The sequence below is a fragment of the Mesoplodon densirostris genome, chromosome 4 (genome assembly GCF_025265405.1).
Source record: "Mesoplodon densirostris isolate mMesDen1 chromosome 4, mMesDen1 primary haplotype, whole genome shotgun sequence".
Classification (NCBI taxonomy): Eukaryota; Metazoa; Chordata; class Mammalia; order Artiodactyla; family Ziphiidae; genus Mesoplodon; species Mesoplodon densirostris.
Genome location: NC_082664.1, coordinates 47,778,467 through 47,793,708, shown reverse-complemented (window position 1 = coordinate 47,793,708; position 15,242 = coordinate 47,778,467). Strand labels below are relative to the sequence as shown.

Here is a 15,242-nt window from a genome sequence, read left to right as displayed (position 1 = left end):
CTCCGTAGTCGTGGCGCACGGGCTTAGTTGCTCCACGGCATGTGGGATCTTCCTGGACCAGGGCTCGAACCCGTCCCCTGCATTGGCAGGCAGATTCCTAACCACTGTGCCACCAGGGAAGCCCCAATAAGTATTTTTTAATTAAGGTATGTACGTTGTCTTTTTTAGACATAATGCTATCGAATATTTAATAGACTATAGTGTAGTGTAAACATAACGTTTATATACAAGAGAAAACAAAAAAAATTTGTGTGACTTGTTTTATCGAGATAACTGGTTTATTGAGGTAGTTGGGAACCAAACCCGGAATATGTCCAAGGTCTGCCTGTATAGTATATACAGCTCTCATCTCATGTAGAAGAAATTCTTGCGTCCCTGCCCCGGACTGCTGACTCCTACACTCAGGCCCCCTTGGCTCCTTGGACCTCATTTTCCACACCCTCCCCTCCCCCACCCCGTTCTACCCCAGCCTCCTTGCTGTTCCTCACACACTCCAGGCTCCCACCTCAGTGCCTGTGCCCTCTGCCTGGAGCGCTCTTTCCCGGGAACCTGCAGCTCAGGCTCAACTGGGTTCCTGCTCCAATGTCACCCCGTCACAGAGCTTCCCCTCCCAGCAGCCCTGCCGTGTGCCTTAGTCTCTAGCATGACGAATGTTCATCTCATGGCAGGATGTTAACTCCCTGAGGGAACCCTACTGGCCTTCCCGCCGTATCCCCATGCCTAGCCCAGTGCACAGCAGGTCAGAGCACCCAAAACGTACTTATAGATTTAACAAAGAAGCACATAACGCTGAAACCTGCAGCTTTACAAATATTAACATCGTCACAACCACCTGATGAGGCAGGTCCTACTGTAACCTTCATTTTATCCACAGGGAAACTGAGGTACAAAGAGGTTAAGTCATTTACCCAAGGTCACCCAGCAGTGTCAGAATTCAAACGCAGGCATCTGTCCTAGAGTCTGTGCTTTTAACCACTGCCTGTGCTGCCTGTATCATGCGCTGAATGAAGGTGTGAATTAGCGTGTTCCTTCATCTAAAACAAATCACACGCAGGTCAGGAAGCCACCATGTGACCCTGTATAACTTTGTTATACAGCTTCTAAAGTGTGTGAATGTAAACTAAATAAATGCATTTTAAAGAAAGGCATTGAGGAAGCCAGGGAAGGAAATGTACCAAAATCATTTTAGTGATCATCACTAGATAGTGGGATTTTAAAGTGATCATATTTTCCTCGCTATACCTGTATGTATTTTCCAAGTTTTCTACCTGGGCTAACAATAGAATGATTCAGTTTTAAATGGTTGCTCTTCCAAAGAACATTCTAATGAAGGGGTCAGCAGCCCCGAGCCCTGCGTGGGAACAGCTCGGAGAAGAGGCGGGGCGGCATGGAGGAGGGTCACCCAGTTCCTGACCCTCATGGAGGTCTTCTCCCTCTGACCATCCAGGACATCATCGAGGGGGGCAACCTGCGCATCCCCCTCCAGGAGCTGCACCAAATGATCCTGACTCCCATCAAAGCCTACAGCTCCCCGAGCGCCACCCCCGAGGCTCGCCGCCAGGAGTCCCAGGCCTCACACCCTCCTTCGCTGATGGGCCCGGAGAGCCAGAGCCCCGACTGCAAAGACAGCGCCGCGGCCGCGGGAGCCACGGCCACTGCCTCGGCTGGGGCCAGTGGCGGGCTCCAACCGCACCAGCTGAGCAGCTGTGACGGGGAGCTGGCTGTCACCCCCCTGCCAGAGGGGGATCTCCCTGGGCAGTTCACACGTGTCATGGGGAAAGGTAGGACCCGATTCTCCCGCCTCCCCTTTCCTCTTCTCGACACCACTGACCAGAGCTCCCAGTTCCCGAGGACCTTCCCCAGGGTGCTAGGCGAACTACCAGAGTACATGTCATTAGCCCATTTTACAGACGAGGAAAGTGCGGCCCGGAGAGGTTAAGGTATTTGGATCTGAATTCCAAGCTCTCTGATCCCCAAAGGCGTCTTCCTTCCCCCTGGCTCCCTTCTCTCCCGCTTCCTCAGACCAGGGCCTGCTGGGCCCTGCTAGCGGAGCACTCATTGGGCCTTTGGACGCTCAGGCTGAAGGCAGCCTTCCCACGGGCCACAGAAGGTACCACATCCACGCTGTGTGTGTCTGTAAGGCAGCATAGAATTCCCACATGGTCCTTTGGGTAAGAGCGCCCCTTCTGCCTGTGACTGCCCTGTGCCCGGCCCTTATGCACATATCCTTGACCCTGTCTGACACTAGAATAATTTGTGCTTGATGGGGTATTTCTCAAAAAATCTCGATTATTTTTAAAATGTAGTGAATACCAGTACTTTTCCTTTGGGAAGGGGAAACAAGTTTTTTCTCTTCCACTGTGCAATATTTCAGACCATTTAAAACTGGATTCTAACGAAAAGGACAGCTGAATCTTACAGGTGCAGTGAGATACTCCGTGTAGTACACGTCCTTAAAAAGACTGAAATCTGTAGAAATCTGGCTCAGAGGAGGTGGTTTGTAGCATCCCTTGGAGCTGAAATGCCAGTAGCTTCCTGGTCAGGGTGGGTCCCGCCACCTTCTCACTCTCCCTCACCCCCAAGTGGGCTCTTCGCTGTGTGGATTAGAGCAGATGGCCCCGTGGGTGGAGGTACAGGTGGGCATGGTTATCTGAGAGTGTGGTACGTTACCCCCGTTCCCTGTGACAAGACCATGTGGGCTCTGCCCTCAGGGGACTCGCAGTCCTCTGACATGGTGTCTTTTTAAAATTTAACTACTTTCAAGTAAATTATAAAATTAATTCATGCTCTACATAAAAAATCAAAGCTAAACAAAATAGTGAAAGGTGAAAAATATGCCCACCTCCACCCCAGGCCCTGCCATCTTCGTCCTCAGAGGTAATCACTCTAAACGGTGCAGAATATCCCTTCAGAAACATTATAATCATATACAAGCACATGAGCATCCTTTTTACACACACACAGGTCTTGCTTACATGTTTCTCTGCAGCTTGTTTTTTTTTACATTATATGCTTTCAGTATTTCTAGCAATACAAAAGCACCACCTCATTCTTTTTTAAAGGCTGCGTACTATTCCCCTGTGTTCATAAACCATAATTTAACAGGGCCACAATGGACACTGAGATGGTTTCCATGTTTTGTTATTACCAACAATGCTATACTGAAAATCTATGTGAAATGGTATAAATGGGATTCTATGACAGATTCATTATGCAGGATTAGGGAGAGAAAGGAATCCTGATGCCCGGTTTCAAGCTCCATGGCGAGGCATTTTTACTTCTCACTGACGTCTTTGTCCAACCATCTCCACCTCGCCTTCTAAACGTTCCCATCAAAATCAGAGCATCAGGACCTCTAGGATGAGAATAGAATGGGCTACACTAGCGTGGCCATGACCTGTCCGGGGGGTTGTATCCTCCACCTGCAGACTGGCTCTGCTCTGTCTCTACGAGAACTTCCTGGAGTGTGTAGGTGTGCATGTATCAATGTGGGTGTCGCTTTGAGAAAATAACCCTCCTGTGATTGAGTAGCAGGCTCCCTGCTCATGTGCGTGCCCACACACCTGACATCCTAAAAGACGTGCCAGCCTCACTCCTCCAAATGAGATGTGCGGCTCATTCATAAAATTATGGCTCTTGCTCTCTGATAAGGGCTGATGGTCTTTAATGCCTTTGAAGTCCCTCTCAAAAGGAACTTCTTTCAAAGACAGGGCTCCGATGCTGCTGCATTCTTCCTCTCCCAGAGTGGGCAGGGTTGCAGAAGGCTTAATATAGAATGGTATGCGTGGAATTAACCAAAGGGGCTTCTGGAGGCAAGGGCCCCTGTGGTGACCAAGCCTTTGACTTCAGTGGAATGAGGAGCCTCTTGGCCTTTTTTGTGAACGTGACATAAAGCCACTGTCACACATACCTCTCAAAATATTGGTCCTGAAAGGAAATCAGAGGCAGATCTCAGAGGTCAGGATGGGTGTACATTTCTCTAATTCACCTTCCTTTTTTTTTTTTTTTCTTAATTCCCAGTGTGCACACAGCTCTTGGTCTCCAGACCCGACGAGGAGAATATAAGTTCCTATTTACAGCTCATAGACAAGTGTCTAATCCATGAGGTGAGTAGTGACAGGTTTCACGAAATTGCTTTTTCTCATTGCTTAAAAGTGGTTCTCAGAATTTCTGTGGTGTGATCATTTGGGTCTCCAACACCTTGTGTTTGAGTTGGGGGGGTCACTAATAATAGCTTGGCAGAACTTGGCTGTGGTGGCTTCAAACCTAAACGCAGCTTGTGTATTACTCTGGGGTCCAAAGATTCACCTGGACTGAGCTCTGACTTGGGGGCAAATGCCTGAGAGAAATGTCTGGCTCCAGAAGCCTGCCCGAGGGACCAAGCCTGGGGTGGCCGACCACAGTCCTGCCACCTAGCCCCGGGGGTGTGGAAACATTTCCCGTTTGAGCTCAGGAAAATTGGAGGAGGGCGGGGAGAAAAGGAGAGCGTTCAGAAGAAATAATGTGTGTCCGTGTGTATGTTGTATGTGGTTTGGTGGTTATTCTGCTGTATTTTGACTTGTGATTCTTATAAGAATTGTTTTTATTTTTTTTTTAATTTTTATCGGGGTATAGTTGATTTACAATGTCGTGTTAGTTTCAGGTGTACAGCAAAGTGAATCAGCTATACATATACATATATCCACTCTTTTTTAGATTCTTTTCCCATAGAGGTCATTACAGAGTATTGCGTAGAGTTCCCTGTGCTATGCAGCAGGTCCTTATTAGTCATCTATTGTATATAGAGTAGTGTGTCTATGTCAGTCCCAATATCTCCCAATTTATCCCTCCCCCCAACCCCGCTTTCCCCCTTGGTAACCGTAAGTTTTGTTTTTTTTTTTACATCTGTGACTCTGTTTCTGTTTTATAAATAAGTTCATCTGTACAATTTTTTTTAGATTCCACATATAAGTGATAACATACGATATTTGTCTTTCTCTCTCTGACTTACTTCACTCAGTGTGACAATCTCTAGATAACCTCCACCCAAACTCCCACTCACCCTTTTCAATGTCCAATCCTGACACTGCTCTCATTTGGGCCAGCAAAAAAACAATAGGAAGGAGAGAAGACAAGAATAGGGGATGGATTTTAGAGCTCATTCATTCTGTAGATACTTATTAAGCACCTAGGTCCTGCCCCTGGCTAGGGAGCTTCCTGTGGGAGGGGAGTGGGTGAGACAAAAGGAAAACAAGTCACCACACATATGACAATAAGGCCACCTCCGAGGAACTGGAGCCCAGGAGGTGTGGCGGGTACCTACCCAGAGCCCAGAGGCACTCCATCCAAGCTAGACCTGAAAGGCGAGCAGAATCTTAGTGGGAAAGTCTTGGTCCGTGAGGAAGCGGAAGAGAGCAGTCAGGCAGAGGGAGCAGCGCTTGGAGGGGCGGAGGATGCTTGGAGTAGGCTTCAGCGGGGTCTGATCAGGGGAGCATTTACATTTCTGGAAAAGCAAACCGGAACCCTGCTTCCTCTTCCACACCCACGCTCAGCACTGAGCCTTGAAGGTACTGGAGGACAAGTTCCCTCCCACCTCGCCTCCAGTCTACTGAGCCCAGGAGACAAAGTAACGAGTCCTCCAGCTGCCTCCGTTGGATGGTGCAGTAGCTTCCTAATTGGTCCACGCCAGCCCCGACGCTGTGGCCTGGTGCTTCTCCCTTTCCTGCCGTCGTGCATGCCCTCCCTGGGCATCCTGGCTCTCCTTTCTGTGTCTTTCCCCTTTTCCTTCCTGGAGCTCCAAGTGACAGGTGCCAGGGTGGCCCCGTGTGGGCTCATCTCCCCTGACTGCAGTGGAGGGGGTGCGTCATTGACAGGAGTCACGGGCAGAAAGGAGCTTGTGCCCTGTCTGCTTGCCTGCATTCGTGTCAGGATGGAGGGGCCTGCTCTCTGCTTCGGGAGGGAAAATGGTGTGTGAGGCTTTTTATGATTTGAGTTTGAGTAGAGGAAACACGTTTGAATAATTTTGCACAGCCTCGGGTTATTCTGTGCATGCAGAACCCACCCTCCCTGCAAGGCCCTGTCGAGGCACAGCCTCCATCCGGGCTGAAGACTCGCCGGGGCTCCGAGACACAGGGCTCCCTTTCACAGCCCGATCTTGCTGTTCTTTAGCCAGTGGATGGGAGGGTGTTGACTGCCGAGACACCTTCCTTCCTCCCCAGGGACAAAGGAGCCAACTCCCTAGAGGAGTAAAAGGACAGGAAAGTTCTGAATCTTATTTCTGAGACCAGTCGCTTCGTCTCCTGGATTATAAGCCCAGGCTTCTCGCCTCCTTGCCGTCTTGAGAAGGTTCTGGGAAGACGAGCTCTTGCCCCCTTTATGACCCTTGTAATCCAGCCACAAGAGCTGTAGGACACATCTTCATCCAGACAGACATATGGGTCTGGGCCTGACAGGGACAGAGAACTCAGAAGTGGCTGACCAGCTGTGTCTGGGCATTCTGGAGTGTGGAGTCTTCCTTCCCCTCCAGCCCCCGAGGAAGCTGCTGCCAGCGCAACCCAGAGCTGCCTGGCGCGGGCTGAGGTGAGGCGCTGGCATCCCAGCCGATAGCAGAGCTCCCACAACTGAGTGCTATTTGCAGGCACACACAGCTCTCAGAAATCACTCATTACCAGCCACGGTCTAGCTCCTCTCCAAGCCTCCCAGCTGCAGCTCCCAGGACTGAGAGGAACAGCCACACACTCAGCACTCCTAAGGGGCCCGTTCCCTTCTGCAGCCCCAACTACGTGAGCCTGTTGCCCCGCGGCTGAGTGGATGAGCTGACCTCTCTGAGGGGGGCATAAACATTTCCATCTTCTTGGGTACTCTTTGCCACCATGGGAGATGTCACATATGAACCAGTGTCCCTGGAAGCACTTTGAATGCACATCTGTAAAGTGAGCCATATACTCCTTTGTCACTTGGAAACTCAGGTGGGCTCCAGACCAGCTCAATGTTGTAGTTTTGAGACCTCGAAGTCATTGGTTGGAGTTTAAGGCCGTGGTTAAATACCAAACCTTATGAATGTGATGGACATTCATATGCCGCCACCAAAGGGCTGGTCCATGCAACCGAAAAACCTAGTCAAGTGTCTGTGGGCAGCACACAGTGAACCATGACGAAGAGCCAGGCATGTTCTGAGTATTCTAAGTGCCCTTCGTGTGTGAATTTCATTTAATCCTTATAAGATCCCTTTGATGATGTATTATTATTATTATTTTTTTTTTTTTTTTTTTTTTTTTTTTTTTTTTGCGGTATGCGGGCCTCTCACTGTTGTGGCCTCCCCCGTTGCGGAGCACAGGCTCCGGACGCGCAGGCTCCGGACGCGCAGGCTCAGCGGCCATGGCTCACGGGCCCAGCCGCTCCGCGGCATATGGGATCCTCCCAGACCGGGGCACGAACCCGTATCCCCTGCATCGGCAGGCGGACTCTCAACCACTTGCGCCACCAGGGAGGCCCTGATGATGTATTATTAACCTGAGGTTTTAGAAGGAGCTGAGTCTCAGGTAGAGTAACTTGCATAAAGATGTGCAGGGGGGGCTTCCCTGGTGGCGCCATGGTTGAGAGTCCGCCTGCCGATGCAGGGGACGCGGGTTCGTGCCCCGGTCCGGGAGGATCCCACATGCCGTGGAGTGGCTGGGCCCGTGAGCCATGGCCGCTGAGCCTGCGCGTCCGGAGCCTGTGCTCCGCAATGGGAGAGGCCACAACAGTGAGAGGCCCGCGTGCTGCAAAAACAAAACAAAACAAAACAAAAACATGTGCAGGGATTCAAGCCCTGCCCATTTGCATCCAGAGGCTTCCACTGACCCACTGGGCTGGACTCTCCTCTCCTCCCCAAGTCATCTTGACCAGCGCACCTGCATCTTGTGTCCTCACTGAATAAGCTGGTCAGAAGCAGAATCTACCCATCCCTTTATTAGTCTAGCAGAAATGCTTGCCTTTTGCAGTTTTTGGAGCTATTCCTATATAGCTGGACACTCACTGAGCATCACCAGCAAATGAGAGGGACCACAGAGGAGAACCACATCCTCACCTTTTAGCCGTGAGACCCTCCACCATGCACCTTAAGGCGTGTCAGCACATTTTTCTCTAACGGGGCACTGAGTGCCTGCTGGGGAAGTCCTTCCTGATGACTGTGCTCAGTGGCGTCTGGCTAAGGTCAGCCAGGAGGAAGGGGTTTGCAAGTCGTCAGTAGCTTTTCCACAATATGACTAACGTCTTCTTGCTTTTGTTCACATAACTCTCCTGGATTCAGGTCCTTAAAGATGAAATGTCATTGGAAGAAAATAAAGCTGTTATTTTTTTCTGTCTGTTTAAGGAATCTGTTTCCTTTATGGGAAACAGACATATAGTCTGTTACTCTAAGTATTCATTTATTTCTGCTTAAAGTATTTCATGCTTTATTGACAGAACTACTTGGGTATGGTATCTCCATCACTGTTATTGCTAATCAGTCAGATCCGGTGGATTTATGACAGTGCGTGGACCACAGTTCTAGGCACTTGACAGGGGTTTCCTATATTGCATGTGTGGTCCTCACCATCTAGAATACTACATGGCCATGGCCTATCTGCAGCAGAATTCCCAGGGCACTTGCTGCAAACACAAACCCCCTAGACTCCTCTCCATATCTATGAAATCAGGCTCTGGTGGGGAGAGGGGGTTCAGAAATCTGCATTTTAACAGTATCCTGGGGGAATCCTAATATATCATGAATTTGAGAGTCCCCGCCTTGGGGTCTCATAGCCCCTGTGAAGTCCTTCCCTGGGCTTCGCATGAGTACATAGGCTGTACACACAAAGACACATGATACAGGTGAGAGTGCATTACGTATGGAGCAGTAGTAGGTAAAGCATCCCCAAACACCAATTTTACTAGAAAAGACTTGAGAAGGCATCAGATCTACCCATTTTCCTAAACCTTAGACAAAATTTAGGTGAGGAATGGTGCACTGGGGCTGTGTAGAGCATGGGGCCCTTTAACTGGAGATTTCTCAGCAGAGGCCAGACACGCCAAGAGTACATTCCCTTTTCTGAAGCCCCACAGACCACTCCAGGGTGAACACACACCATCAAGCAGATTGATTTTTTGGAGTGGTTTAGCATTTCCATGGATTTTGAAAATGCCTGTAAAAGCCCGAGTAGTCAACAATCAATTTTGCAATTCATTCTTGGTTAATAAACAGAGTCCAGAGTGGAGTCAGGGGAAAGTGGAAAGTGGGTATGGATCTGCCAGAAATACAACCAAAATCGAGGTTGTCAAAAGCTTAATGCGGGGCTTCCCTGGCGGTGCAGTGGTTGAGAGTCCGCCTGCCAATGCAGGGGACATGGAGGCCCACGTACCACAAAAAAAAAAAAAAAGAAAGCTTAATGCATGTACCTTACCAGGCACCTCCAATGTCAAATAACTTGAATTTTCAGTACAGGCAGTGCCCAAATAAAACTGACTGCTGTTTGGAGCAGGTTGGAAACAAGGTGAAGAAAAGGCAGCTGCAGGACTCCGATGTTTCCCCGATTAATCGCGTGTTTCTCCCTCTAATGCCAGGCTGCGTCACCCATTAAAAAGTCCTGTTTGTTTTGCAGGCATTTACAGAGACACAGAAAAAACGATTGTTGTCATGGAAACAGCAGGTGCAGAAGCTCTTTCGGTCTTTCCCTCGGAAAACCCTTCTAGACATATCAGGATATCGACAGCAAAGAAAGTATGTTGGGATTTCAGTCTTTGTACTGCATGGTGGTTCCAGTACCTCACTGTCTGCTTAGGTTCCAGGGGCAGGACTACACAGGGCATCATTCCTTGTTTATCAGGGCGCCCTATGACAAGTCCAGATCGCATTCCTTAAACAGGTGGGGTTGGGAAAAAGCTGTAGAGGGAAAGAATTCCCAGAGGAAGAGCTGAATGTGATCTGTGGCAACTCAGTTTACATGGTCAAAATGACGGTATTAGTCTGGATGGGCATCGAGTGGGGAGTGGGTACGATTTAATGAATGCCCACAAAACACCTGGTGGTTTATCCACAACAGGGGGCTCTGAAAGGACACAAACGGGTTGTTCTCTCCGCACCTTAAGTGGTAGTGTAATTTTTTCTCCCTTCTGGCTGCAGACAAGCTAATTATAGTTGGTGGCAGGGTGAAGAGCCCAGTGCTAGTCTATTTTGGTCTGAGCTGCAATCTAAGAGTGGAGCCGTACCATTCTTGATTTTTCATAGTACTTCAGCTTCTTGGATGCAGTTAAAAATAAGCCTCGTTGTACTTTAGAATCCATTACCTTAATCTGGTTTTAAATTGAGGAATCTAATTGCATATTAAAGGTGAATTACAGTGACAATCTGGGGGAGGAATCACGGGGAGGGGTACAGTGAAGCCTTGAACAATGACAGGGAGTTTGGGGGAGACAAGGGAATGCCGATGATGCAGATATGCTGAAAAATCAACATTCTATTTTACTTTTTTCAACATGAGCAGATTAAATACTCATTTTTTTCGCTTGCACCTAGCAAGTTCTGAGTTCATTTCTCAGTGCATATGTGGAAGCTCTGTCTGTGTTAAAATGTTGGGCATTTATTTGCATAAGTGTGCCTTGAAACATCACTGTTTTATAAATTACTTCAGGGAGATAAGGCCAGTTGGAATTTGTGAAAAGTCTTCATTGAAGATTAATGTAAAAATTGAAGTGTTATCATATTCCAGCATATATAGCACAGCTATTTATTAAACAAACATTTAGCATGTACTTTGTGCCAAGTGGGTATCCAAGCACTTAAGAAGATTAATACATTTAATCCTTGCAACAGCCATATGAGGTAGAGGTGCTATTATCAACCCCAATTTACAGAAGAGTTGGGAGGCAATGGCATCCGGGATTTGGACCAGGCAGGCCAGCGTCAGCTCCAGAGTCAGTGCTCTTAACCACTGCGGTTGCCGGGCAGCTCTCCTGGTCCCCGGATGATGTGCAGAAAAGACAGTCAGACAAAACAATACTCTATTGCCAGCTCCTTGGCCCCAAGCCTCCCTGGAGGGTTGGGCTGGACCACCTGTGCACCCTGAGGATTCCTGGGGGCCCAGATGAAAGGCGAGGCCTGCTCCTTAGCCTTCTTCCCTGGGGCTGCCCCCTTCCCAGGCTCTCCCTCTTCTCGTAAGGCGAGCAAAACCCCCAAGAAAGAGGAGGAAGATCCGGACCCCTCTTGCAACACCAGGCGCTTGGGAGACAAGTTCCAAAGGGAGGAAGGAATTCAGAAGTTGAAGATGAAAACAGAGCTTTCAAGCTCTTTGCTCTTCCCCCCCCACAAAGTGCCATCCGCTGCTTCTGTCTGCCCTGCTCTGTCCTTGGTCCACATCACTGTTCCCCTTAACCTTGACTCCTCTACAGTATTATTAACTGATGCTTGAATTGGGCTAACCCAAGGTTTGCCAGATTGGTCCTCCTTTTATTGATTAGATCAGAATGAATTCAGTCATCAATTATGGATGTTCAACTGGAAGTTGCTGAAGCTCCAGAAAATAACTCATTCTCATAAATATTACCTCTGGGATCTTTTCATGCTATTAATTTGCTTTGAAGACCTGTTTTTCCCATAATACAAAGGTAACTGCAGCCCAGGCCCTCCTTGAATTACCACAAATCCCAAATTAATTGGTTCTTATTAATGTTATTTTATCAGTCTTTTCATGCATTTCAAGGAAATGAACTCAGTTGGTTAGATTCAGGAAAGCACAGAAAGACACAGATGGGCAGAGCTAGAGAATGAGAAACGAAAACTCACGTTTGTCACTTTGTTCTCTCCCTAGAAAGAATGATTATTTCATTAAGCCTCGTGATCTTAAGTGACTTAAGCTTTCACTCTGGTTACCAGCAGTGGCAACCCTCAATAAGCCTGACTTTGTAATAACCAAGTTTAGGGCACCATGGTGAGATCCACCGTCATTCGACGGCCTAACCAAATTCTCCCCTCCATCCGGCCTATCCCCAAATTGTTCTGGGCTCTACCAGCTCTGTGAATGCTAACTTTAGGAGTCCACGTTTCTCCCGTGACTAAATGTCCCATTACAGAATCCTCTGCCTACATTATATTGCTTAAGAATATAGTCTTGCCTGCCTGGAAGCACAAATCATTTTAGCATCACTCGCTGACTGCTCTGTTTTGCATATGAAATAACTTTTAAAAAATCCAACCAAAAAGGAAGATGAGCAAAAAAGCTGTCTGCACTAAATAAGGAAAAATCTTCGGAGAATACTAAATCATCATACCAGGTGGCCAAAATTCTGACTCCAAAAACCAAAGGACTAGTTTTCATAGTTTAAAAAACAACCCCCCCCCAAAAAAACAGCCCCCTGATCCTTGTGTCCACCTGTCACATGTTGTCCATACTCCAGAGGGGTCTATTCCATCCCTTGAGATTACTTCGACTCCTCTGGGCCCGAATTTCTTCTTTCAAACCAAACATTTTAAACCTTAGTAAAAGAAGGAAGAAAGGGGGAGAATGGGAGAAAGAATGAGATAAACCAAGAGCCCTAGAACCCGTGAGTGTCCTTCTCACCACGTGTACATGAGCCTCTGACTGGAATCGGGAACCATTCTTTTGGGTCACAAAAGCCTAGAAGTGGAAAAACATAGCCCAGAAATCAGTTGCCACCAGCTCACCGTGGCATTCTCTTCCCTGCTCCCCCCCCCACCCCCAGGAAATTTAGGAATTCGAAGGAAGAGACACTTTCTGAGATCAACTGTGCTGATGACTTAGATGCTCCACCCCACCACACACACGCGCGCGCGCGCACACACACACACACACACACACACACACACACACACACACACACACACACACACACACACACACACACACACACACACACACACACACACACACACACACACACACACACACACACACACACACACCCCTTTCTCCCTCAGGAAATAACTGTTTGGCAGCACCTCCCCTCCCCATCATCTGGTTAAACTACGTCAGCCCTGTCTCCTGGAGTCTCCACACAGGCTTGGTACAAACCTCCCCTGTGTGGCTGGGAAAGCAAGTCTATTCCATCTTGTGGCCATCGGAGGTAAAGCATTTTGACTGAAACATCGGTGAATGACTCAAGCTGACTCTTCTTGGAAAGAATGTGCTGGTTCCTGAAACCCTGCTGGCTGCTGTGCACCCTCCCAGAGCTTGAGGCCTGCTGGAGAGGACGAGTTCTTCAGCACTGAGCTCACCAGGCCAGTGGGAGCACGGTGTCCGAGCACGATGCTACGGGTCCACAGCCGCCTCCCTGCGTGGACCCAGGCGAAGCCTGGGACCTCCGGGTCTTTCTGTGGGGAGGGCCTGAGGAGTGGGGAACAGTCGGTGTCCTAGGTCCAGAGTGATTGCAAACATCATCATCTTCCTTCTCATATCCCTCCTCTTCACCTGGAGTCAGAGCCCTAGACATGGGGTCAGCTCTCCCATTTGGAGAGGTGATTATAATGCCAGAGACTCACTCATTCGTTCACTCCACCTGCATTTACTGCCAGGAGCTGATCCAGGCAGGAGGGACCTGCAGGATTGATAAGGACAGACACCATCCTTTTTCTCATGGAGCTTACGTCCTAGTGGGGCTCAGAGGCCACTCCTTCCAAGTCTGCTGGACAGACAGACATCAGAACCGGACTGTGGTCTGAAGGAAGGGGCACAGATCCTGGCTCTGCCGCTTTCTTACTGTGTGGCCTCTTGACGGGAACGCGAGTGCTCAAGGCCCGTGACACGGTGGAAGAAGGCTGTAGAGCACACGGGTTAACCTTCTGGGCTCGTATTCCTGCACTGCCCCCCAATGGCTGTGTGACCTTTGAGAAATGATTAAGCTCTCTGTTTTACTTCTCCAGCTGTAAATGGAGGTAGAGTGCCTACTTCATAGGATTGTCGTGAGGACTGAAGAATCAACATCGAAGTCCCAGGGCGATGCACGTGATGTTAGCTCTCAGATGTTAGCTGTCATTTAGTCATAGAACCCTGACCCCCGTAGACCTCATAATGGTCAACATGTGAGCAGACCCCAAGGAGGCATCCTGCTGGCAGCCCGGGGGTTGGGAAGGGCTGAGGGTGACTGACGGCCCCTGTTCTTTCCTCTTGGCTCTCACAGCCGCGGCTTCGGGCAGTCCAACTCCCTCCCGACGGCTGGCTCTGTGGGCGGCGGCATGGGCAGACGGAACCCACGCCAGTACCAGATCCCCTCCCGGAACGTCCCTTCCGCCCGCCTTGGCCTCCTGGGCACCAGCGGATTCGTCAGCTCCACCCAGCGCAACACCGCAGCCAACCCCACCATCATGAAACAAGGAAGACAGGTCTGCTCGGCCCCGGGGAGGAGGGTGGGCAGGCCCAGCTCAGGGCCTGAGGCTCCGGACGTCCCCCCAGGCAACCCCAAGGCGAGAGGAGAGGCCCAGGGGGGGCTAGACTGAGGACAGTTGTCCCTGTGGCTCAGAGGTCGTTTGCACTGTTTCTCGGGAAGACAAAGCGAGGCCACAGCAGCAACTGGGTTCGTGGGGATTTGTTTAGGCTGCCCCACGACCGCCTTAACCTTGGGGGCCCTGCACACGGGGGGCCTTTAGGAAGAAATGCAAGACCTGTTTCTTCTTTGCCTTGATCCTTGACCTGCCCCAGCAGATACCACTGCCTTCCAAATTTGGCTTCCAGAGCATCTAAGGGCTTTCTTAGCCTTTTTATCTGAGGCAAATAGCTCCTTTGTCATGGTCCCAGCTGTGGTGGAGAACCCACAGGAAGGAGCCTGAGAAAGGCTGTCAGAGGGAGAATTGAAACATTCTCAGGCAGTCAAGGCCAGGCTGCCCAGAGATTCTCGCCGTGGGATATAGAGCCACAACCTCTGTCCCCTGGGTCCTCGTCCCAGTACTCCCACCCTCCCACCCAGCACCTCCCACCTGTGTAGCCCCTGCTTTGTGGGGACTCTGCAGGTCGGGGCTGGGGTTAGAGGGACACCAAGTGAGTCTGAGGTTCTGGGTTGTCACGAGAAACTAAGGGATGAGAGCTTGATTTAAAAACAGGAAACAGTTCCTGGCAAGACAGGCAGGATTCACTCCCCCCAGGGAAGCAGCACAGGGTAGGAAAAAGTCCCACTCTCTGACCATTGTGGGAAGCCCCCAGATGGGTCCAAGAGGAAATCACTGCTAGGACACCCGCGTAATAATAAACACACAAGCTGAGTTGTGCCAGCTCTTTGCCAGCTGAGAGGTTCTTTTTTCT

At 49.6% G+C, this 15,242-nt stretch overlaps 1 protein-coding gene across 6 annotated transcripts in view; it reads left to right on the top strand.

Annotated features, from left to right (window-relative positions):
• Positions 1–15,242, top strand: part of SAMD4A (sterile alpha motif domain containing 4A) — a 236,841-nt gene that overhangs the window by 204,236 nt on the left and 17,363 nt on the right. For all 6 annotated transcript variants that reach the window (XM_060096190.1, XM_060096192.1, XM_060096187.1 and 3 more), the window contains 4 exons: positions 1,448–1,781; positions 4,021–4,106; positions 9,597–9,715; positions 14,128–14,329. In XM_060096190.1, coding sequence (XP_059952173.1) covers positions 1,448–1,781; positions 4,021–4,106; positions 9,597–9,715; positions 14,128–14,329 — 741 coding nt within the window. The remainder of the gene's footprint in view (positions 1–1,447; positions 1,782–4,020; positions 4,107–9,596; positions 9,716–14,127; positions 14,330–15,242) is intronic.